The 26,084-nt window shown below is 44.8% G+C and overlaps 1 protein-coding gene across 1 annotated transcript; it reads right to left on the bottom strand.

The window, feature by feature from the left end:
• On the bottom strand, positions 1-22,140 carry LOC148873985 (uncharacterized). Its single transcript, XM_088981666.1, has 2 exons — positions 8,513-22,140; positions 1-8,406 (listed from the first exon to the last, which is right to left on the bottom strand). Exon 1 carries the CDS (start codon positions 10,268-10,270, stop codon positions 9,314-9,316), a length of 957 nt encoding a protein of 318 aa, XP_088837792.1. The 5' UTR covers positions 10,271-22,140; the 3' UTR covers positions 1-8,406; positions 8,513-9,313.
• Positions 22,141-26,084: the final 3,944 nt, after the last annotated feature.

Below are 26,084 nucleotides of genomic sequence, written 5' to 3'. Positions count from 1 at the left end.
TTTGGTGCCATAAGTGACTTTGAAATCATGATAAACTTTGTTGCCACAAGGGACTTTAGTGCCTGAACAGACTTTGTAGCAGATACAGTTCAAATGAGCAATTAATGATTTCTAATTGAAATAAATGATTTTCATGCTTAAAGACAAGCATTTGATATTGATCTTTCCGCCACGAGGGACTTTAACACCTTAAAGGACTTAAATGCCATAAAGGACTTTGTTGCCACAAGGGACTTTAGTGCCTGAATAGACTTTGTAGATGATACAATTCAAATGAGCAATTAATGATTTCTAATTGAAATAAATGATTTCCATGCTTAAAGACAAGAATTTGATATTGATCTTTCCGCCATGAGAGACTTTAACACCTTAAAGGAATTAAATGCCATAAAGGACTTTGTTGCCACAAGGAACTTTAATGCCTGAATAGACTTTGTAGCAGATACAATCCAAATGAGCAATTAATGATTTCTAATTGAAATAAATGATTTCTATGCTTAAAGATGACACCAGGGACTTTAACACCTTAAAGGAATTAAATGCCATAAAGGACTTTAATGTTATAATGGACTTTATTGCTACGAGGAGTTTGATATTGACATAATTCTTTCTAGGTAGGCCTATGGGGCCCTTGAACACCTCTATAAATTGTTGGTGTGTTTGTAATTAAGGATCTTTAGGAAGCTTAGCGTTGCTGGTTATCATTAATATTAATTGTATGAAAAAGGCCCTGTGTGTTTGTAATTGGGGACTTTTAGGAAGCTTAGTATTGCTGGTTGTCATTGACATTAATTGTATGAAAAAGGCTCGGTGTGTTCGGTAGAGAGATTTCTAGGCCAACCAATTTTGGTTTCTCAGCTTGAACTCTTGTCAACGTGTGGGTACCCGCTGGGTTGGTATACTGTAAGGTCATAGTAGTGAAATCCCAAAGCATGGGCCCTTGTGTTTTGAGCCACTGGATTCCAAGCATAGCATCATATTTAGGAAGGGGAAAGGTTTGGGCTTGTATGGGCACCTGAAAAATATGTAACGAAATCTCTGGGGGTTGTTTTGATTCTTCCATGAGCTTCTCAAGTTCAGGGTCTCCCTTTTAGGATTATTCTTCTTCCTCCATTGGTTCAATAATACAGAACAGTTTTTGGTTGTGACATCGGTGTTGGGGATGGTAGTACTCATTACAATTATAATAGAGCCCCTTGGCTCTTCTCTCCTAGGCTTCAACTAGTGTCAATTACTTAACCTTCGACATTATGGGTTGAGCAGGTTAAGGGAGTGCTGGTTTAAGTCTCATTGTTTTAATCCTACTATCATGCCTCTTAGCATTCCACTCCTCTAGCACTGCCAAATCATATGGCTCTAGCAAAACTCACTGGTACAAACTTTTCATTTCCAACTCTCAACTCAGGTTTTAAGCCAGCCACAAAACAATCGACAAGGTGATCTTTTGAAAGGCCCTTAACTTTAGCGGAGAGCCTCTGAAATTCTTCTAGATACTCCTGAACAGGTGTTGGTTAAACAAGCTTGGTTAATCGTCCAATCGGGTTAGTCACCTGAGGACCATTAAATATACTGTTCATAGATGCCATGAACCGTCTCCAAGTGGTATTGGGTTAATAATCTCTAAACCAACAATACCACTCAATGGCTTTTCCTTCAAAACTGAAGTTGGCCACAAAGATCCACTATTCTTCAGGCACATCATGTGATGGTGTGCGATCCGGTCACTCCTAACTGGCACTTATGTGGCTCCTGGAAGGTACCTGAGATGGAGAAGAAGAAGAATCCCCGGGGGTTTGCCCGACGGGAACACTCCGATGCTTAAGTTAGTATTCTGTAGGAGAAGCAAGGAGAAGATGAAGGCTAAGAGTGCAGATAGCACTAAAGTAGAAGATCATACCTCCGTTCCTTGATACTAGCTCCTTATAACAGAAGTCTATTGCATTAAGCCCACTGGCCTTTGACAAGGCGGGTATAACTGCCACTGTCAGCCAGCCGCAGCCGTTACTGGCAGGGGCTGAGGTGGCACGCGCGGGGCCATCATCACAGGGTACGTGCATGTCAAGTGTGAGGCACCCTCTAAAGGTGGCAGGCATGACGCTGCTTGACGAGGGATATGGCTGTTGTCCTCAGATTTGTCAGGTACGGTGGTCGGGTAGGAGATCTTCCTATGATACGCCGAGCTGCCAGTGGCAAGCTAATCCGAGCTGTCTGGCCCGAGGTGTCTTTACCTTGGGGTATCTATAGGCGGATCGGTGTGTTCTTATATGGGAGAAGCTTCCCGAGGAGTGCCCATGTGGCCCATTCCCAAGCTACTTTGTAGCGAGCTCGGAATACTTTAGGATTATCTTTAATAGAATTGGTCATTGGGGTGACTTGTCTGCTTGGGAGCTTGGGCGAGCTAGTTCCCCTAGCTTGCGAGCTAAAGTTGCCTAGGAGTATCCCTTCAAAGGTAGCTCGGGGAACCCGGAGCTCGCGTTGTGGCGAGCTTCTCCTTTTGTGAGCTACGATGTAACAAGCTGCTTTATGGGCCCGTCACTCGGTTGCATTAGGCTACAATGCTGAGCTATTGTTCATGCTGAGTCAGTGTCCATGTGTCACTACTCCATAAGTCGGGTCAAATCGTCATCCATCAATTGCCCCTCCACTCCTTGAGCTAAGAGCGTTGCCTTAGCGCGAGGAGTTCATGAAGCGTGATGGACTGATTTGACCGAAATTCAAACTTGACTGACTACTCACATTAAAGGCATACGCGGTAATCAAGAGATTTCCCAACTTTTCTGACTTTTCGGATTCCCAAAACGTGCTGAAGTAGCTCTTAATTTCGAGCGTCGTGCAGCCGTCATTGCCTTAATCATGGAAGACGTGCCACCAATCACCTTCAATTTTCAGAAGGCGTGCGGTCAGTGCACCTGCGAGCCATCGGATTTGCTTTGATCTGGGCCATCGATTCAGAAACGTGGGGGCTATAAATAGGAGGGCCCTCTGGACCTCGTTTCCCCTCACGCCATCTTGATGTCTTTGGATTCTGAGGTCGTGCACCTGTCAAGTCTACTCGAGTTCCTCAACTTATTTCATCCCATCCTCTTTCGGTGAGTCTTACTTATTGTCGGTCATGTCGGGATACCCATACTATGTCTGTTATCAGGGCGGTGACCAGGACGATGATGCTCCCTCGAGCTCGGGGGGAGCTTGGGAGTAGGTCCCGAGGACCAGAGAGGCCTACGGCGAAGGAGCTTCTACTTCGCAGGGAAGGGAGCCTGATACTTTCGGTCCTTCCTCCATGATAGAGGGGAGACTTAGGTCTCTGATTAGATATTTCCACCTCCCTAGGGACCTTCTCTACTGCATCCCCACTGTTAATTTTCCGTGGGAGCATGGCCCCAACGATATAGTCATTTACCAGGAGCAGCTCGAGACTAGCCTGCGTCTCCCCCTGCACCCCTTGATAGTGGAGGTGCTAAACCACTTCAATGTCACTATTGACCAGCTCCATCCCAATGCCATCAAGAACTTGGTTGGGATGAGGTAGGGAAGGGCCACCCTTCCGTAAGGATTTTACCAAGGAGGGGTTGTTTTCCATAAGTTCTTTGTTGGTCAATGTCACTATTGACCAGCTTCAAGGTGAAGAGGTCGCGCCCTGACCGAACTCCCACCTCGGGGGGTGCTGAGTTCGGATCTACCGAGCCAGCTTTATCCTCCCCTCTGCCTGAGATCCCGCCACCTCCATCCGAGGGAACTAGTGGGGCTGGTCTCGGAGGGGGTGAGCTCCCACAGTAGGGGGCTACTCCCCGTAACACTTTCCAGCCATCCCCTTACTCTCCGTTCCCAGTGGGGAACTGGGAAGGGGTGAACGACTACGTCATGGCTCGTCGGAGGAGCCGAAAGGCAATTAACGACGACGAGGTCACCCATTGGGGGAATATGGAGCCCAAAGACCTCGCCGCGTTTGCCTCCTCCCACTGCATGGTGGTAAGTGATTCTTTCCCTTCTTCTCTCATTTCGCTTCCTTTTGCTATCCTCTGATCTTCTTTCTGTTAGCAGGTGAATATCGCCATCCATGCTATGGCTCTCCAGACGTGCATCCACCACGTCGATGCCCTTGACCAGCGGGCTACTAATAAGAAGCTCTAGGGCGAGTTCAACCGGATTCGGGGCGAGCTCCATCACACTCGCAAGGGGAGTGAATCTCAGGAGCTGCTCGTCCGCGACCAAGAGGCCCAAATTGCCCGGCTTTCTGAAGAGAGCAAGCGTTACCGGGAGGAGTCGTCGAGGGTGGTGGCGGAGAGGGAGCTCCTTCGGCAGCAGGTACGAGACCTAGAGTCCACTCTTCTAGATCGGACTCGAAATTTCGACCAGATGGTGGAGGCCGAACAAGAGAAGGTGGTATGGGATTTCAAAGACTCCCAGGAATACCATGACCTCTAGGTGGAATATGGCTCGAGTTCATACCGCTCTGGGTTTAAGCTTTGCCGGTGGTTGGTTCAGAAGAAGTTCTTCGGGCTCAACCTTGACGGCATCACTATGAAGGGCATGTCTCCTAAAATGGCGGATCAAGCGGAGGAAGAGGAGCCAGACTCCCCGGAGGATGAGGATGAGGAGGCGGATACCTAAGGCGGTGTTTCTCTTAGACTTCTGGTGGCTCCCAGGTGCCATAAACCCGATCTTTTAAAGATCTTTGGTTGGGCGGTTGTGCCCTGTGATTGTTAGACTTTCCCGAGCTGCTTAGCTCGGTTATTGCCTTGTCATTTCTCTCTCTCTCTCTCTCTCTCTCTCTCTTTTGTAATGGTAATGAAAGTTCTTTTTCTTCTAAGTATGGTGTGCACTCTTTATCTTTGCTAAGGTGGTCTCAACACCCGAGCTATTAAAGCTACATACCCGGAGTAAGACTTCTCGATAACCATTAATTCGAACAATCCCTTAAATCATTCAAGGCATCTCTAGGGTACACGATGAAGTGATTACCATGCGTGCCCGAACCATATACTTGTCGGTTATTCTTTAGTTCGACCACCGTATAGGAACGAGCTATGCTTGTCGTTGTTTATACCTGAGTTGCTTATGCTTTTCATACTTTACCCCCACCGCCGAACTGGCTAAGTCCTTCTTGATGCCGAGGTGTTGGTTAGCTCAGTGCCTTAGGCCGTAAGACGGGGGGTGACTTGTAGTCTACCCTTGAAGTTTGTCCACGTCATGGAGATGACTGGGTCTTGTTGCGTCGAGGTCATATTAGCTCGGTATTTTGGCCCTTAGGCTCGGGGAGTGGCTCATAGCCTACTTAGTTGTTACAGATAGTACTGTCTTAAGTTGACAATATTTCATACCTGAGGTACTTGTTTCCCTTCGAGGGTCTCGAGCTCGTACATTCCTTCCCCGAGCACTCATTTCACTCGGTAAGGTCCTTCCCAGTTGGACCCTAGCTTGCCAGCGTCGGGCTCAAGTACCATAACTTTACGAAGGACCAGGTCGCCCACGCAGAGGTTCTGCTTCTTGACCCTGGCGTTATAGTACCGAGCTACTCTCTACTGGTAGGCTATGGTCCTGATGTACGCGAGGTCCCTTACTTCATCGAGTAGATCGAGGTTGGTACGCAACTCATCTTCGTTCATCTGATCACTATATGCTTCTAGTCGCAACGTAGGTACTTCAATCTCTGCGGGGATAACTGCTTTGGTGCCGTAGGTGAGGTTGAAGGGGGTTTCTCCCGTGGTGGTCTTCTCCATGGTCCGGTAGGCCCATAGGACACTAGGTAGCTCATCTGCCCACAACCCTTTAGCTCGGTCTAACCGTGCCTTCAGTCTGCGGAGGATGGCTCTGTTTGTGACTTTTGCCTAACCGTTTGCTTGAGGGTGTGCCACTGAAGTAAAGTTCTGTTGGATCCCCATGTCTTGGCACCAGTCTTGGAATTTGATGTCCTCGAACTGCTTGCCGTTGTCAGAGATCAGTACCCGAGGTAACCCAAGCGGCACACAATGTTCTTCCAAAAGAAGCTTTGGACGTTCCGGGCTGTGATCGTTACAAGGGATTCAGCCTCTACCCACTTGGTGAAGTAATCCACTACTACTACTAAGAACTTCCTCCTGCCTGTTGCTGGAGGGAATGGCCCGAGTAGATCGATGTCCCATTGTGCAAAAGGCCACGGGCTGGTGATATATTTGAGGTCGGCAGCGAGTTGGTGGTGAAGAATGGCGTGCTTCTGGCATTTGTTACATTTTCTAACGAGCTCAATAGCATCTGCCTTCATTGTTGGCCAATAATACCCCTATCAAAGTGCCTTTTGGGCGAGGGCCCTGCCCCCAAGTCTCCGCCGCACAGACCCTCATGAGTGTCGCGGAGTACAAGCTCGGCTTCAATAGGTCGCAAACAACGCAGGTAGGGGAGCGTGTAGGATCTCCGGTATAGCCATTCGTCTATCATGACGTATTTGGCTGCCTGGCGCTGCACCCTTCTGGCTGCATTGCGATCTGCAGGGAGGGTCCGGTGTAACAAGAAGCTCGCTACGGGTCCATCCAGCTCGACTCTGCTTGAATGACAAGAGTGACCTCCTCTGCCCCATCGAGAATGCTAGGCCGAGGCAAGTCCTCTTTGTACATGGTTATCATGGTGATGTCACTGGTGCTGACTAACCTGGACAGGGTGTCGACCTCAGCGTTCTCCGACCTAGGGATTTATCTGATGAAGTGTGACTGGAAGTTGAGCAGAGACTCTCTGACTTTGGCTAAGTAGGTGACCATGGTTGGCTCGCGAGCTTCATACTCGCCAGTGACCTGGTTGACCACGAGTTGGGAGTTGCTGTAGATAACGATGTGCTTGGATTTTACTTCTCTAGCTAAGGGGCTAAGGCTAGTCCAGCTATCAATGCCTCGTACTCCGCTTCATTGTTAGATGCCGTAAACTCGAAGCGCAGCGCGTACTCCAGTTTCGTGCCACTTGGGCCGTGCAGGACTATTCTGGCTCTGCTGCCCTGTTGGTTCGAGGAGCTATATTCGTGAAGGATTCAGGGCTCCTCATCCCAGCTCGTGCTTGGCTGAACTAGGAGAGATGCCACACTGGCTGCTACCTCACGGGGCTCAGACTCAACCGGCCTGAGAGCCTCGGGCCCACCTGAACTGGGGACCTCATGCTCAACTGACCTGGGAATTTCGGAGCTGAATGTGCTTTCGGCGATGAAATCTGCTAAGGCTTGAGCCTTAATGGTAGTTCACAGCTTGTACTGGAGGTCGTACTTGCTGAGCTCAACAGCCCATTTCATCAACCGACCAGAGACCTTGGGCTTAAGTAAGACTTGCCTCAGAGGTTTGTCGGTGAGGACGATAACAATGTGAGCTTGGAAGTACGGGCGGAGCTTCCAAGCTGCAATTACCAAGGCATATGCTAGCTTTTCTATCTCCGGATATCTCGTCTCTGCTCCCTGCAATACTTTACTCACACGATAGATGGGTCACTGGACCCGATCTACTTCCTTTATTAGTACCAAACTGACCACTTCGTCGCTCGCCGAGAGGTACAATTCTAAAACATCGCCCTCCTCGGGCCGGGTTAAGATCGGCACACTAACGAGGTATCTCTTGAGCTCGTCAAATGCAAGCAGGCAGTCTGGGGTCCATTCGAACCCTTTGCCCTTTATAGCCTTAAAGAATGGTAGACAACGGTCTGCCGACTTGGACATGAAGCGGCTCAGGGCAGCTATGCGGCCATTTAACCTCTGAACCTCCTTCAACTTCTGGGGTGGTCTCATATCTAAAATGGCATTAATCTTATCCGGGTTGGCCTCAATGTAGCGTCGGTTAACGATGTACCCTAGGAATTTACACGAGGTCACGCCGAATATACACTTGTTTGGGTTCAATCTCATATTAAATTTACACAAAATTTCAAAAACAGAATGCAAGTCTTGTATTAATTCATGCGAAAATTGAGTTTTGACGACCATGTCGTCTACATAACATTCTACTTTTCTACCAATTAATGGTGCAAACAACTTATTTACAAGCCTTTGAAAGGTTGCCCCTATTTTTTTCAACCCAAAGGGCATAACCTTGTAACAGTATAGACCAAAATCCGTGATGAAGGCAGCCTTTTCTTCGTCTGCTGGGTCCATCTTGATTTGGTTATAGCCCGAATAGGCATCTAAGAAACTCAGCAACTCATGCCCTGAGGTCGCATCCACCAAGTGGTCAATTCTGGGGAGCGGGAAGCAATCTTTCGGGCAGGCTCGGTTTAAGTCAGTGTAGCCGACGCACATGCGCCACTTGCCGTTAGCCTTCTTTACTAGAATGGGGTTGGCTACCTAGCTCGGGTAATGGACTTCTCTTATGAAGTCAGCTGCGAGGAGCTTCTCGACCTCCTCGTCGACCGCTTTCCACCACTCCGGGGCTTGGTTGCATTTCTTCTGTCTAACGGGCCTAACTACAGGATCAGTATTCAACTTGTGAGTTATAAGGTCGGGGTCTATACTGGGCATCTCTGCTGCGGACCATGCAAAAATATCTAAATTTTGAAGTAAGATGCTTACCAATTTGGATCGTAGATGTTCTTGGACGGAAGCTTCGATCTGAAGCGTCTGAGCTAGGTCTGCAGCTGAGGTCGGAACAATGACTGTCTCTTCTGTGGGTGCAGCTCGTTCTTCGCCTTTCTCTGTAGGTCGCTCCAGTTTGAGGTCGTCGGCCACCTTAGTCTTTCCCTTTAGGGCGGCGACATAGCACTTGCGGGACTCGAGCTGGTCGCCCCGCGCTACCCCTACACCGAATTCTGTAGGGAACTTCATTGCCAAATGATAAGTGGAGACCACCGCCCATAGGACATGGGTGATCGACCGACCTATTATGTCATTGTATGAGGAGGGGGTCGCGACCACCAGGAAGTCATGGTTGAGTTTGACTACGCAGGGCCATGTGCAGACTTCCACAGGTACTATCACTTTCCCAAGGGGCCTGACTTCTTCTCCGCTAAAGCCCACCAAAGAAGTGTTTGTAGGCTTCAAGTCACTTCCCTGCAACTGAAGTTGGTAGAACGCGGCTTTGAAGAGAATATCTGCCGAGCTGCCCGAGGCAACAAGTACGCGCCTGACCTCGAAGTCGTTGATCCTCAGCTTTATCACAAGCGCATCATCGTGGGGGTAGTGGACCCCTCGCGCATCATCTTCTATGAAGAAAATTGGCTCTTCTATCTTCGGCTACTTCGGAGGATTCTGTTCTTCCCGAGCAGTTTCACGAACTGACGTCTGATCTGTCGCTAAAATCCAACCCACAATGATCGAGCCTACCACTATCATGTGGACGGTGCCCCGAACTGGCCTCTCTTCAATAGGCTGCCTCTACGACTGTTCGGCCGGCCTACTGTTGGACTTGGGAGCATCCTTACCGTGCTCCCCTTGCCGACCTACTTTATTATTATTATTATTATTATTTTGTACAAAGTTCCTTAAATATCCGCGGCGGATGAGCTCCTCAATCTCGTCGCGGAGGTTTTTACAATTTTCGGTACTATGATCGTGATCTCTGTGAAAACTGCAATACAGATTCTTATTTCTTTCATTGGGAATCTCTCTCAAATGGGGTGACCACTTCACATACAGGGCATCCTTGATCGCCATCAGGATTTTGGCCCGCTTCGCGTTCAATGGGGTGTAATCAATTCGGTCCGCTATTGGAGCTCGGAACAACTGACCCGGCTTTGCCCCCCAAGCTGCATCTTTTTTCTTTTGGCTGTCCCCTTGGCTGGAAGGCTCTCCTTCCCTTTTCCTCTTATCGAGCGCACCCTCGCCCTTCTGGTTGATCTCTTCCTCCATGGCTATAAACTTGTCCATGAGCTTAAGAAATTCGGTTATGGTCGCCAGTTGGTTGACGACCATGGGCCATTTGAACTCTTTATGCGTCATGCCTTTCTTGGCTGTTGCAAGGCGCACGGCGGGGTCCGGCCACAGTATTTGCATGCACGCATCGTTGAACTGATTGATATAGCCCTGGATGGACTCTCTCTCTCTCAGCACTATGCTGAAGAGGCTTTCTTTAGTTTGTGGGCACCGCTTGCTGGTGACGAAGTGGGACGTGAAGGCTTGCGCGAACTGCGCCCAACTTCTTATCGATCTAGGTGCAAGGTTCTGATACCACATATGGGCTACTCCTCTGAAAGTGGTGGAGAATGCCACGCACATGCACGACTCACTGGCTTTTGCTAGGTGCATCTGCGACCGGAAGGCATCTACGTGATCATTTGGGTCAAACAACCCATCATACTTGTCAAGAGGGGGGAGCTTGAAGTCTTTAGGCATTGGGACTGCTAGGAGTTTGGAAGACAGGGGGGACAGAACTGAAAGGAGGGGAGCCTTGACTTTGCCCAAGCTTACCTCTTCTTTTCCTTCGAGCTCGGGCAGGTTGTGGGTGGCAGATCAGCGAGCTTGGCGGTGGCGTCTATGCTTCTTGGCGGGCTCAGCATTTGTGCTGCTCACCTCCATGCTGTCAAGAATGGTTTGTGCAGGGAGTAGCTCGGGCCGCTGGTGATGGCTGCGGACAGAGGGATCCTGCTTGGAGCTTGCAGCCAAGATCTCGAACAGGTTCTCCAGGATCGGGGCTTCAAACTTCGATTGCCGAGGTGATGTAGACTTAGTGAGCTGGGGTCCTCCCGACCTGACTGTCCACGGCAAGACCAGAGTGGCCGGTCTTTCTTGTCTATTGCGAGAGGAGGCCTAACTCTTAGGAGGGTTTTGGGAGGCTTCTCCTTGGCGAGAGGGGCGTTCGTCCTAGCGGCAGGACCTAGCTCGCTGTGAGGCTGGGTGCTGAGGAGGGAGCTGTGGCTGCTGAAGCTGGGGTTGAGGCAGTTGGGGGAATTGCTGTTGGTAGTGATACTGGGAGACGCGGTGCAGTACTTGCTGCTGGTAAATCTGGTGTTGCTGGAGCTGTTGCACTTGAGCTTGCATGGCCTGCATGCACTGCATCAGATTGTCGAGCTGGCTCTGGCTAGTTGCCAGAGGAACGATAGTTGGTTCAGCAAAGGTAGTTTTGACTGAGGAAGGCAAGGGAACACCCACAGGCATCGTTGCTCGTGGCATGTTCAGGCTGGGTACTCCGTCCACCGAGAGGGGAATGGTGAACTGCCCAATGCAGACCGTGGGAACCTGGGGTTGTTCTTGTTAGACAGTTTTGTATGCCCTTAGCTTCAATCAGAATGATGTACTTTATGAGTTTATTGTAAATGAATAAAAGTGCATATTTGATTAATGTTTCCTTGGTATGTTTCTGTGTTACCCTTAAACTGGACACTTAATGAGACTCGTGTTAGTTTAGAATGTTCACAGCCAGTGGGTCGGTCTGGGGAGACCTATCTTGATAAGGCTAACACTGTGGTGCCACCAAATCGGTTGGGGTGGCCTGTCTCAGCTGCCAAGGTGAGACCCTAGGCACATACAGTGTAGGATTAATTAAATCTATGAACTGGACCAGAATTCCAGTATTGCCCTGGACCTTGGAGATTGATGGGCAAAACTGAAAAATACACCTGACCCCTAGACTCGATTATAATGTTGCACTAGGTGTCGGATTGGGTTGTCTTTGATATACCAATCAATGAGATCCTTAGCGGGGGTCAAAACCTGAGTATGTTGGGACAGTCTAAGAATTCACCTGAGTGGGTGATCATAGTGACAGGATCAGCCCCTTTGTTGGACAAAGGTAATGATCGGGGATGCACTCTCACTAATGGAAACCAAGACTGCCGGCAGCCGATTTCAATCATCGAAATTTGTTTTGCAAAGTATATTTTATATGAGATATAAAAGTATATATATTATGGTTTCTAAAATGTTTGCAAAAGGTTTTAATTCACGGGATCCATATAAGTAGAGAGTGCAACATTGTTCCTTACAACCGAGGGAGAGGTCCTCTCTTGTCGGGCAGTGTATGATCATTATGGGCTGAGAGATTATGTGTAAGACCATTGAGGGTAATACCTGATGGGCTAATCTTGCATCTGCCCACAGTCCTTGGGTGTTACAAGGTGGCTTGGCCCAGGGACCACTTAGGGTAAGTGTTGGGCCCATAGAATCCATTTGATGGGTTTCAGGGGGTGCACTGTCCATAATAGTGTATTCGGCCAGGCCTTGTAACAAAGGCTGGGCCGAACCCATGTGACTGATGTGTATATCAATGCTTGGGTCCCATGCCATACAAGGAAGCCCAACTAGGCAGTAGTTGGGAAGGTTAAATGAGCACATAAACTTAATGGGCCTAAATTCCATTTCGAACTGAGCTATGGAATTAAGTTAATTATGGGGCAAATTCTGAGATGGATCAGCAGATAGGATAGGGTCTTGACCCTATCCACTCAGAGAGTCCATATCTGAATGTGATCCAAATCTAAAAACCTCCTAATGAGATTAGGAGAAAGCTAATCTAATCTGCAGATAAGATAAGGGTTTATCCTTATCACCTAAAGAGAGGGCTGATCCAAATATGATTTGGATAAGCAGCTCCTAATTGGATTAGGAGCTGATCATTTAGGTTAACAAAAGAAGAAGGGGGTGACAGCCTTTAGAAGACACATGTAATCAAATCCTCTTCAGAGCTGAAATTATAGAAGAAAGAATTAAGCAACCCTGCAGAATTCTTTCTTGCCGCCTCCTTATTCCTACCGCCCTATTTGCTAGTTCGATCTCCAGTTGTGGGAGAAGTCAAGATTCGATCTTGACATCAGTTCTTTGAGGAAGAATTGATAGGAAGCCGTGCTCACATGTCATCCTGCTATTTCTTGCGAATGACAGAGTTCTTGGAGAAGAACATTGCTGATTCTGCTCCATTCTGCACTGTGCCATCTTCAGTGGGAGCAGTCTTTGGATCCTTCCTTGGGCATGAACACCTTCGTTGGGGGATGTTGTTTCTCCGTATCAAGTATAATCCTCTCCTACTCCTTTTGGTTCAGATCTGGTTCAATTTATGGTTCAAGAATGATCATTGAAAATATGATTTTCTAAACAGGGAATAACCCTCTCCTACTCCTCTGACAGGGCGGGTATAACCGCCATTGTCTACCCGCCACAACCGTTACTAGCAGGGGCTGAGGTGGCACGCGCGGGGCCATCATCACAAGGTACATGCCTGTCAGGTGTGAGGCACCCTCTAAAGGTGGCAGGCACGACGCTATCTGATGAGGGATATGGCTGTTGTCCTCAGATTTATCGAGTACAGTGGTCGGGCAAGAGATCTTCATGCGATACGCCAAGCTACCCTTCCGCGAGTTACCCTGTGCTGGGCTATCTCGTAAGCGGCGAGCTGCCAGTGGCAAACTAAGCCGAGCTGTCTAGGCCGAGGTGTTTTTACCTCGGGGTATCTATAGACGGATCGGTGTGTTCCTGTCTGGGAGAAGCCTCCTGAGGAGTGCCCATGTGGCCCATTCCCGAGCTACTTTGTAGTGAGCTCGGAATACTTCAAGATTACCTTTCACAGAATTGGTCCTTGGGGTGACTTGTCTGCTTAGGAGTTTGGGCGAGCTAGTTCCCCTAGCTCGCGAGCCAAAGTTGCCTCGGAGTATCCCTTCAAAGGTAGCTCGGGAAACCCGGAGCTCGCATTATGGCAAGCTTTTTCTTTTGTGAGCTACGATGTAACGAGCTGCTTTATGGGTCCATCACTCAGTTGCACTAGGCTACAATGCTGAGTTGTTGTTCGTATTGAGTCAGTGTCCATGCGTCACCGTTCCATAGTTCGGGTCAAATCGTCCTCCATCATCATGTACCTCAAAATATTGACATATGAGAAGTAGCCAACAATCAAGGTTGGTTCCAAAGAACTTGGGTATGTTCACTTTAAGTCGTCACCACAAGCTCACCTGAGAAGTGAGAACTTCCTCCTTGCACTGGCACCTTTACTCTCCCCTATAACTAATCAAGAATGGTTCACGGCTGGTTACCGTCAGGTGGTGTTAGCCAATCCAAGCGACAAAGGATCTCATTCAAGTGCTGGTCAACCAGCCTCAGATGGTGTTCCATTCTTGTTATGCACTGCTCTAGACATTCCATCTCATCATCCCACCGATCAAAGTGCTTTGATACCAATCTAGTATCGGCCTCTTCTTTGAGATGAGAAGACCATTTTGCTCTGCCCCAACCTTTAGTGCCCGATGAACACCACTCAAAAGGAAAGAGTCTAATCTTAAAGAAGAGGAAGAAGAAAGATAATTTTACTGATAGTCTTTATGGAGTGTTTTATCTATTTAAAGGCTTGAATAGGTCATTACAATGATTGGCTAAAAAGCTGACAATATCAAATCAGCAAATGATCAAAATACAATCATGGAGAAAAGAAAAAAAGATAATATTTAATTACTAATGGGTGATGAGATAAGGCAAGAGTCTCGTGTAGGTCACAAGGAGCCGTTGATAAATTATGCAAAATGGGCCGCCTGGTGGACTATAGGTATAAGAGTGCACATCAGGCTCAGTTGAAAACTTCTTGGAAACTAAGATTTCTATTGTGTTATTTTCACGAGTGGTGACGGAATGTGACTGATGCTAATGGTAGGGGTAAAATTGATCAATTGTTAGAAAACCAAGGAATACTTCAAAAGATTTTGTAAATAGTAGGAGTGTACAAGTCCACTTCCTAAAACTTAGAGGCAGTTTAAAAGATTTCCCCCAATAACAACTACTTGATTTATCTAATCATTCATGTGTTTCTCTTCTTTTGTGAGTGAAAGTGCTAAACACAATAACAATTTAATCTAGGAAGGGAAGAGTTGCATCAAGATGGATGTGTAAAATTATGTTTCTCTTCTTCTCCATGAATACTCTGCCTCCATTTTGAAATGGGTTCAGAAACTGATTTTCCCATGAAGTAGACTTGGGGGTGAGGGATTAAGTAAAACTATAAAAGAACTACAAGTTAAACTAAAGGAGAGGCAATGTTTCTTGTAAGGTGTAGTTGCGAAGCAAGATGGAGATGAATGTTTCTACAGTTGGATTGTAGAAACTAGAGATGCTTATGAGGGGTGAGCATGAATCGGTTCAGTTTGGTTCCATGGCAGAACCTAGAACCTACCCTGTAGGGGTCAGTTTTAGGTTTTTGGAACCAGAACCAACTCTATTAAGGTTGGTACTAGGGTCTTTCCATGGAACCAAAAAAAAAAAAAGAAGCATATTCATTAAAAACTTGATTTTCAAGAAATATAATATATCGTTTAAAATTTATATTATCTTTATTGATTAAATTGAGTAACTTAATATGTATATTATCATTCTATGGTTTAAACTTATAATTTAAATGCAAATTTTGTAAATATCACCTTTTACATTACTTAATGTACACATTGAAATGTTAAAATGAAAACACATGATCAAACAATTTAATAGCTCAATGGTCAAGTGAGACCATGGCCTTTGTAACCATGAGTGCTTAGATTTAAATCTTTACATCCCCAAAAGTATTTTGTGGTTTATTTAAAGGCAAGTTTAGTTCCAAGGTAGGTTTCACGAAGGTCGGTTCCACCAAGGCCAACCAAGGGTCAATTCAGCAGGTTGGTTTGGGTAGGGTAAACCCCTAGACCTTGGAACCAGCCTAGGTGGGGTCAGTTCCAAGAATTTGGAACCGGACCCTACCTTGTAAGGATGTAACAGATTGGGTAAGATCAGATCAAGGTCGATAAGGTCAGTTTCATTTGGTTTTGGGTAGAACCTATACATTTGCTTACCCCTACTTATGAGGCATAGGGGATGCCATCAGTGTCTACAGAAGGCAACAAAAAAAGTGGGGAGAAGAGGATGATGGGTCTCTCAAGAGGCATTTTCTAATGGTCCCTGGGTGGATAGATCTCCATAGGTTTGTAGAGAAGATCAAAAGATTCAGAACTCAGAAGAAGAAAAATAATTCTAGTAGTCGAGAAACTTATGGCCTCAATAATATTGAGGAAGGAAGAGATGGGATGAGATCTTCTGTAAGAGATTCAGAAATGATTGAGATTTCCATATTCACATGTGGAAGGGGATATTATTCACTTGGAGGAAGATCATTGGCATAGGGGGCCTTAGGAAAACAATTTTGGCCAAGCAAGTCTACCATCATAAATCATAATGATATCAAACACCATTTTGATTGTTCTGATTGGGCTTTTACATCTCAACAATGCAGGGTGAGAGATGTTAATGAAGTTATCTATCAAAGAGAGTTGATAGGAGAAATTAAAGATAAGAATTAGTTTTTAAGCTTTGCAAAATGGTGGAAGCGATTAGCTCTTGGTGACATGGAAAAGGGAAGATTGGGATATAAGGAAAGCAATATAATGTTCACCACTAGTAGCAAAGGTATTGCAGTGCATACAAATGGTTTTGGCACTCTATGAGCAATATTTTTTAGTACATCTAAGAAAGTTGGAAACTGCTTTAATTTGTAAGAAAGCATTCCCTAAGAAGGATTTCAACTGCTCAGAGGTTATTAATCAAATGGTCATCTCTCAATAAGGATTTCAGTGGCCTCTCTTATCATCATTTGTGTAACCATTAGGTCAAATTATTGGCAATTATGGCCCCGCTTGATCTCCTACTTGAGATATTTTTTTATTTTAAAGATGTGAATATCTTTTCTGTTAGTTTTTCCTCTTGAAGGAGTTAACTCTATAATCTTCGGGGAGTTTTCCCCTTTCTCAGCAATACAATCCATTTACCTACGTTTTGAAAAAAAAGAAAAAAAAAAAACTGATTCCCCAACATTGGAGGATATAGGAATAGGAATGGTGGAAAAATGTGGTGGTTTGCCTTGTGCCGTTACTAATGGCATTGATCCCATTTTTTTATGGGGGATCTAAAACAGAGGGGGATAGGGATGCTATTTTGAGTTACTATGATTACTTAAGGAAAAGGAATAATGTGGATAGATACTAGCAAAGAGTTGACTACTTGAGTTGGTTGAGAACAAAACAATCTGGAGTTAGGCAAAGTGTTGCTTACATGAGGGATCAAAACTTCTTTTGACAACACGTGTGCTAATAAACTCCATAGGTATGCTATCCATTTTGAGAATGGCATAGCCCCATTCCCTTTTATTCTTCAAGAAAGATGTAGAAAGGACTTCAAATTACACAAGTGGCCTAGATTATGAGGGTGCCTATGGAATTTGTGGTGATTCGTGGGGATTTGGAGAGAGAGAGAGGAAGAGAGAGGTACGGTTGAGAGGAAAAAAGTAACTATTGGCTGCGGCTAATTTTCTATTTATATTAACTTCATAAAAAGAATAAAAAATTATAAGTATACCCTCGGCAGCATATCCTAGAATCAGAATAATAAGAAAAAAGAAACAAGTAACTGTAACTGTCCAACAGCCTACTAACAACAGCTATAAAGTAACAATTAAGTAAGTCTTACAACACTCCCCCTCAAGTTGGGCTGAAGATGTCTATCATGCCCAACTTGTCACATAACTCATTGTGCCGCGAGCACGGAAGCCCCCTTTGCAAGGACATCAGCAAGTGTTAGACAGTGTATGCCCTTAGCTCCAATCATATTGATGTGTATTATGATATTTATTGTAAATGAATAAAGTACATATTTGATTCATGTTATAGTGATGTGTTTCTGTATAATACCCTTAAACTGGACACTTATGAGACTCGTGTTAGTTTAAAATGTTCACAGCCGTTGAATAAGTCTGGGGAGATTTATCCTGCTAAGGCTGACATTGATGTGCTGCCAAGTGTTGGGGTGGCCTATCTCAGCTGCCAGGGTGAGACCCGAGGTACATGCAGTGTAGGTTTACTTGAAACCCTGAACCGGACTAGATTTCCAGTATTGCCCTGTACCTTGGTGATTAGTGGGCAAAACTGAAAAATTACACCTGACCCCTAGACTCGATTGTGATATTGCATTAGGTGTCGGATTGGATTGTCTTTGATATGCCAATCAGTGAGATCCTTAGCGGGGGTCAAACCCTAGGTATGTTGGGACAGTCTGAGAATTCATCTGAGTGGGTGATCATAGTGAAAGGATCAGCCCCTTTGTCGGACAAAGGTAATGATCGATGATGCACTCTCTCTGATGGAAACCAAGACTGCCGGCAGCCGATTTCAATCATTGAAATTTGTTTTGCAAAATATATTTTATATACAGATATAAATATATATATATATATATATATTATGGTTTCATAATATATATATATATATTATGGTTTCAAAATATTTGCAAAAGGTTTTAATTCCTGGGATCCATGTGAGTAGAGAGTGCAGCACTGTTTCTTGCAACCGAAGGAGAGGTCCTCTCTTGTCGGGCAGCGTTTGACCATTATGGGCTAAGAGGTTAAGTGCAAGACCATTGAGGATAATACATGATGGGCTAATCTTGCATCTGCCCACAGTCCTTGGGTTTTTATAAGGTGGCTTGGCCCAGGGACCACTTAGTGTAAGTGTTGGGCCCATTGAGAATCCATGTGATGGGCTTCAGGGGGTTCACTGTCTTTTTAGTGAATTTGGTCAGGCCTTGTAATAGAGGCTAGGTTGAACACATGTGGCTGATGTGTAGATCAATGTTTGGGTTCCACGCCATACAAAGAAGCCCAACTGGGCAGCGGGTTGGAAGCAGTTTGAGCACTTAGACTTATTGGGCCTAAAGCCCATCTCGAACTGGCCTAGTTTGACTAGTTAAATAAAGGGGGCGGATCTTGGATTAAATCAGCAGATAGGATAGGGTCATACCCTATCCACTCAGAGAGTCCAGATCCGAATTCAGGTCTGGAAACCTCCTAATGAGATTAGGAGAGAGTTGATCTAATCTATAGATAAGATAAGGGTTATCCTTATCTCTTAAAGAGAACTCCTTATCCAAATATAGATTTGGATTAGGAAACTCCTAATGAGATTAGGATCTCTCTTTAAGGCTATAAAAGGAGGAAGGAGGTGAACCATTCAGATCATCCTCAGCATCCCAAGCTTCTCAGAGATCAGATCTCAGAGCACCAAGCTTCTCCCTATGTTTCTTCCAGTTGCCGCCATACTGCCAGTTCGATCTCCTTCCTTTGTAGGAGCAATCAAGAGGTGTCTTAATATCAGTCTTTGGAGAGAGGCTGATTAGAAGTTGTGCCCACTGCTCCATCGAATTCTTGCTAAAGAATTTAGTTCATTGGACGGACCCTGCTGATAATACTCCACCATTCACTGTGTCATCTTCAGTGGGAGCAGTCTTTGGAGTCTTTCTTCGGGCGTGAACACCTTCGTTGGGAGATATTGCATCTTCGTATCAAGTATATCCCTCTCCTACAGTTTTGGTTCAGATCTAGTTCGATTATTGGTTCAAGATTGATCATTGAAAAATGCAATTTTTCTAAAACAGGGAATGTGATTCTCAGATGGAAGAGAGGAAATTTTTGAAATTTCGCTCTACCTTCCCATAGGGTTCAACCACCCATATGATGGATATCTCATCCCTTCATTGGTGTCAGAGTCATGGTTCAAATCTTGAACCAAATTAAATCAGATCTGAACCTACGCAAATGGGTAGAAGGCGTTCTACCCGATTTGTGCAGATTAGGGTTTTTCTAGGAAATCGGTTTCTAGTTAAAGGGTGAATGATCTGAAATTAATTTTTATAAATCTGGATTATATTTAGAACTGTTCTTTATTATTTTCTTGATTTTTAGGCTTTTCGTACAAATGAAGATCAAAATCTTGATTGGCGCAATAAACTTGCGATTTGCAGTTTTTGTTTTTACATTCTAGTTTGTAAATAATTTTTTTTTCTTTTCTAGACTGAATGTATAGGATTCGATCAGATGTAATATTAATAAAAATTAGGTTTTCTATTTATTTTATTTTCTTGATCGAAGATGGCGACGTAGAAGGAGATTTCGCAGATATCAAGATCGCTATCTGCGATTTGCAGTTTGTAAAACTGCAAACTGGATTCTGACGTTTGTTTTGCAGGATGGAGGTGTGTGAACAACCCTATGACTGATTCTTGCTTATTCTTTAATCAGTAAATTAATTTCAGATCATTTCTTGAATTAATCTTTAATTAAAAACCAAACCCTAGACCCATTCGAACCAGATTGGTCCAAACTGGTTGGACCGAACCTATGGTTCGATGGAGGTTGATTGTTAGCCCTAATTTCCCACTTTTGGGTCAAGGGGTTGATGGTTAATTAAGACTTAATTCGGCCCACACCTATAAGGCCTAGTTTTAAAGAAGTTAAAACTACTGAAGCGCTAATTGCAGGAGAGCTATATGGGCCAAACTACTAACTACTATTCAGCCCATATACCTAGATGACATTATTCAGTAATATTATGGATTAAAATGGACTTTAATAATGGGCTTTACAGATATTAATTGATTGGATCAATTCTATCCCTACATGTGATGTATGGATGTTTGATGTGCTACGTTCATGGGCCATAAGTACTTGGTCCATGCAGATACGATAGTGCTCTTGCCCACACCATGGCTGAATGCACATCATTGCCATGGTATCCCTAAAGATCATTGTATGATCTCCCTCAGTGGTGGGCCCTACAACCCTGAAAAGGATAAGTGCGAAACCCTAGTCGTTTAGGGCCCACCAAAAATCTGGCTTTATAAAAGTCAGTGGGAGCCACTTTGGTTTGATCTCAATTAAACTATGGTGTAACTTTTGTTCCCTCCTAAAATATGAGTGTATGTGATAGGGAGATTCATATGATGAATTCTCTAAAGGCCTTCCATCATTAGCATGAAGGTGGGCCATTTAGTAATGAGGAAACACACCAGAAAATGATCTATCCATTTGCTGTTGGATCTGTTGGAGTGTTTCATAAGATGATAGGGGCGTCATAGACCGATGTGGGAGGGGTTTCACTAGAAAATGGGAACTCTCTCACGGTACCTTGGCGTTCACGAATATGATGGGTGAGCACTCACTAGACAGAAAGGTTTAACCTAAAATGGCTCTGAACCTTGTCTGACAGAGGCCAAAGGGAAAGCTCATATGATGAGTGGATATGATCATTCACAGAAAGGTGGTAGGATTTTGCAGCTGAAACAGATGGCTCTATGCACCCTATGTGGTTTCCCACATTTCTAGAGACAATTCACAATCTCCGTTACTGAGATAGGAGTGGAATCTCAGTGATGAATAAATAGGAATGAAACATAGATTAAAAGCCATATCTATGTGGATAACATGAATCAAATTAGGTTGTGGACTAATGTTTGCTCTTTTATCAAGAAATAGCAAACGGACAATTTGCAAAGCTTCTTGACGACAACAAGCTTAAGGGGCCAAATTATGCTGACTGGTACCGTAACCGTATACTGGTCTTGATCTCTGAAAAATTGGATAAGGTGGCCAAGAATCCTACCCTGGAACGTCCAGGAGATAGGGCTTTTGAGGCATGGAGAAGGGACAATCAGGAATTGGAAGAGAAAAACTCCCTCGCCCGAGGCAGTTCGATCGGATTGAACTAGCTAAGGATATATTGGACAGTCTAAAAACAATGTACGAAGAGCAGAATTGTTTTACTCAACAGAAGATTTTGAAACAATTCATGACCGCACAGATGTCCAATGGGCAACAAGTTCATGACCAATGTCTTCGAATGATGGGTTACATCAATGAGCTTGAGGCTCTTGGATCTGGGCTGGATCACATGACCCAGATAGACGCCATTCTCAACTCTTTGCCTCCGTCCTTCAATCCGTTCATAATGAACTACAATATGAATAAGTTGAATGTCAACGTTCAGGAACTCAGCAATATATTGCAGAGGGCCGAAGAACTGGTTAAAAAGGATGAGCCCCTAGACATGCTTGTTGAAGCTGGAAAGAAGGGCAAGAAAAGGAGGGCAAAGAGAAAGCCCCAGAAGAAGGCCACTAAACCCAAGAAGCAGAGGAAAGACAAGGCATCGGATGCCTGTCATTTCTACCATCAGGCCGGCCACTGGAAGAGGAACTGTCCTCAATACCTGGAATCCAAAAAAAGTAATTTCGAATAGGTAATGTCTGGATGGGTCATGGACAGATAAATCAGCTTTCCCACTAACTTTGAAACTGCGTCATATCTTTCAGAGGTTCACCAACACAATCACCTAACTTGTGGTCCACATCCATAGGAGTATCTATCGGCTTTGCACCTAATTTACCTGTATCCCGTAATAGATCAATGGTGTATTTCCTTCGAGAGACAAAGATACCATTTTCTAAGCGGGCAACTTCAATCCCAAGGAAATGCTTCAGGAGTCCTAGATCTTTCACTTCAAATTTAGATGCAAGGAATTGTTTCAAGTTCTGTATCTCTGAGCTCCAACTTCCTGTAATGATGATATTGTTTACATACACTATCAATACAGCAACATGTTCCTAACATCTCTTCAAATTTGAGATTGTTTTAAGCCATAGAAAGACTTTCGTAGCTTGCACACCTTATTTTCACTCTCCTTGACATAGAATCCAGGAGGTTGAACCATGTATACCTCTTCTTCTAAGTCACCATTCAGGAAAGCATTCTTTATGTCCAGTTGATGCAATTCCCAATCAAGATTAGCAAATAAGGACAGGAGAACCCTAATTGAGTTCATCTTAGCCATCGGGGCAAAAGTCTCATCATAGTCAACCCCATATACTTGTATGTACCCTTTGGCCACTAGTCTTGCTTTGTACCTTTCAACTGTTCCATCTGCCTTGTGTTTAACTGTGAACACCCATTTTCACCCCACGAGGTCTTTCCCCTTTGGAAGATCCACCAATTCCCAAGTCTGATTTTTGTGGAGGGCATTAATCTCCTCCTTCATGGCATCTACCCATTTAGGGCATTTTAAGGCTTCTACAACATTTTTGGGAACAGGAATGCAATCAACTACCAATAGGAAGGCTCGGTACGAGGGGAAAATGTGGTCATAGGAGACAAAGTGGGTAATGGAGTGTTTAGTAGTGCAGGACCTGACTCCCTTTCGTTGGGTAATAGGAATGTCAAGGCCATCCACAGTAGGAGTAAGGCTAGGGGTGGACTTACCTCCTAGGAGTATGATGATGTCAGTTGCTCAGTGTTTGGCTGCTCCACATCTCTATCACACTACTGATCTCTCCGACGTGTACGTTGGAAGACACAGAAGGGAGTAAGGTCCAGAATAGAAGGAAGAGATACCTGAACCTGCTTCTCTTCTTCCACACTGCGACTCTCCCCCTGAGGAGGAGGGAAGAATGGCTCGGACTCAAAGGACACATCCAGACACAAAAAATTTACGACTAACTGGGTCAAAGCACCGATACCCTTTTTGAAATGAGGGGTACCCCAGAAAGACACAAGGAATGGACCGAGGGTCTAACTTACCTTGAGATGGAGACAACTCATGGACAAAGACCTGACAACCAAAGACTCTGATGGGGATGGAAAATAAAGGAGACTGAGGGTACAATAACTGATGAGGGGCCATGTAGTTTAGTACTTTGGAGGGCATGCGGTTGATGACATACGCAGTTGCAAGTATAGCATCCACCCAAAACCTTTTTGGGACATTCATGTGTAACATCATCCCGCGGGCTACCTCAAGAATAGACCTGTTCATGGGCCGGGCCGGGCCGGGCTCAGGCCGTGCTTTCACTTGTCACTAATGAAAACATACTAGGCCCGAGCCTGAGCCCGGCCCGACCAACGGGCCTATAACTTGGGCCCGAGCCCAGCCCTGGTAAAAATCCCGAAACCTGAGCCCGAGCCCGAAGCCTGACCTAATTGAAAAAAAAAACAATTTTCCCTATTCAAATTAGAATTAAAAATTTAGATAATATTTTTTTTCTATTTAAATGAACAATGGGCCTACAAGATGGTATTTTTCCCTTTCTTTTATATTTTAAAACACAATTTTACATTCTTAATTAAAAAAATTAGTTAAATGGACATAATCACATAACTAATTTTAAGTTTAATATTAGGTCGGGTCGGGCTGGGCTCGGGCTGGGCTATTTTGACAAAACCCGAGCCCGGCTCGAATTTATTGCGGGCTGGGCTTTTTGGCCCGAATTTAAGCCCGCGGGCCTATAAGCATGTTCAAGCCCGTCCGAGGGTAGGGTCGGGCCGGGTCAGCCCATCGGGCGGGCCGACCCAGCCCATGAACAAGTCTACTCAAGAAAGCGTTTGTTTTTCCTTTCTACAACACCATTTTGTTGTGGTGTTCTGGCGAAGAACTCATTGAGCTCCCCATGGAAGTATTCCTTCGCATTATCAAATTGGAAGATCTATATTTCAACATGGAACTGCGTAAACACCATTCTCTAGAAGTCTTTCACTATCTTTGGAACTTCGTCTCTGCTACGCATAGGAAATACCCATGTATAGCGAGAGTAATCATCGATCAATGTAATAAAGTACTTATATCCGCCCTCGGAGATTACATTGGTAGGCCCCCATACATCAGAATACACAACATGAAAAGAAACATTTGATTTTTTATTACTTGAGTGAAAGGTTGTTCTACATTGTTTGCTCAACTGACACGTTTGACACATGAACTTTGACACTGAACATGACTTAAATAAAACTGGAAACAAAGATTTTATTATTTCGAAAGAAACATGACCTAAACGACTATGCCACAAGAAAATTTGACTCTTATTTGATTGATTATGCGACTCTGAGGATGACACCGAGAGACCAATTTTGTTTTCGAGAATGTAAAGACCATTCACTAGGCTTCCTCTACCAATCATCCTCCCAGAAGTTAGATCCTAAAAAACACACGAGTCAGCAAAAAATGTCACACTACAATTCAAGGAGCTTGTAATGCTACTAATTGAAAGCAAGTTTATGGGAAGTTGAGGGATATGCAATACACAATTCAGGTTAAGGCCATTGGGAAGGGATATTGATCATTGACCTACAATGGAAGAAAAAGGGCCATCTGCAAGTTTCACTATATCCCTTCCTGACAAAAGGCTATAAGACTGGAATAAGTTAGGCTTACCGGTCATGTGGTTGGAGGCCCCTGAGTCAACGATCCAAGGGGAATCTGTGGGAGTGACATGGAATGCAGAAGCCATATTACCTAAAGTAGATGCAAATGAAATAGAGGGAGTACCAGTGACTGAGTTGTCCATTTGCCGCAAGGCCCTACTATAAGATTCCAGGTGCTCTCTGAAGGAATTCATTATATCCTCCTTGGGGTCAAACTTAATAAGGTGGTCCCGGGTATTACCGACAACTTGAGTATCTTGGGTTGCCACATGTGTTGTGCTCATTTTCTTCAAATGACCTTTACCCTATTCTTGATTCTTTGCCGCCCACTTGGGTTTCCCGTGGATGTCCCAACAAATGTCACATGTATGTCGTGAATGCCTACAGTGGGTACAGAACAGCTTATCTTTATCATCCACCTTCTTAGGGTCACTTTTCTTTCCCGTGGAGCTATTATTCATTGCAATCAGGGCAACTTGTTGCTCCCCCTCAGTTGTAACCATCACATTTCGCCTGTTTTCTTCAGATTAGACATGGGAGTATACCTTGTGAACCGTAGGCAACTCTTTGCTTCCTAGGATCTGCACCTTCAATGGTTCATATGCAGGGTTCAATCCCAACAAGAAAGCAAACACCCGTTGTTGAGAGACCAATTTCCTGTAGTCCTTAGCATCATCATTGTGCTTCCACTCTATAGCCTGATAATGGTCCAACTCCTTCCATATGGAGGTAAGGGCTAAATAGTATGAAGACAAGCTACGATTTCCCTGTTTACATGTTGAGGATTCAGCTTGCAACTGGTAAACCATGGCATAATGCCTTTGCTCATATAGGTAGTTCTGGCCTGTTCACAGATCTCACTGGTGGTGTCTGCCCACATAAAATTCTTTTTCACATTAGGTTCCATGGCTACGAGGAGCCAAAACATCACCATACTGTTTTCTTGGTCCCACCTATCATGTTTAGCCGTTTCACCCTTGGGTTCTTTCACCCTTCCATTGATGTAACCAGCTTTACCCCTTGTTGTTACATAGAGTTTTACACTCTTAGCCCACTCCAGGTAATTCAGACCATTTAAAGGGGTAATTGGCATGGAAAAAACCATGTTTTCACCTCCCATACTCGTTGGTGTAGCTCCCGATGAAGTTAATTCATGACTTTCCATCGAATACTACTGAAAACCAGTCCAAATACCACCCA

The sequence above is a fragment of the Nelumbo lutea genome, chromosome 1 (genome assembly GCF_056320005.1).
Source record: "Nelumbo lutea isolate HS-2025 chromosome 1, American lotus-T2T, whole genome shotgun sequence".
Classification (NCBI taxonomy): Eukaryota; Viridiplantae; Streptophyta; class Magnoliopsida; order Proteales; family Nelumbonaceae; genus Nelumbo; species Nelumbo lutea.
This window is presented reverse-complemented; position numbering and strand designations above follow the sequence as displayed.

What these genes read in the sequence shown, in the direction of transcription:
- LOC148873985 (XM_088981666.1), bottom strand. Translation starts at nt 10,270, where the DNA reads ATGCCTAAAGACTTCAAGCTCCCCCCTCTTGACAAGTATGATGGGTTG.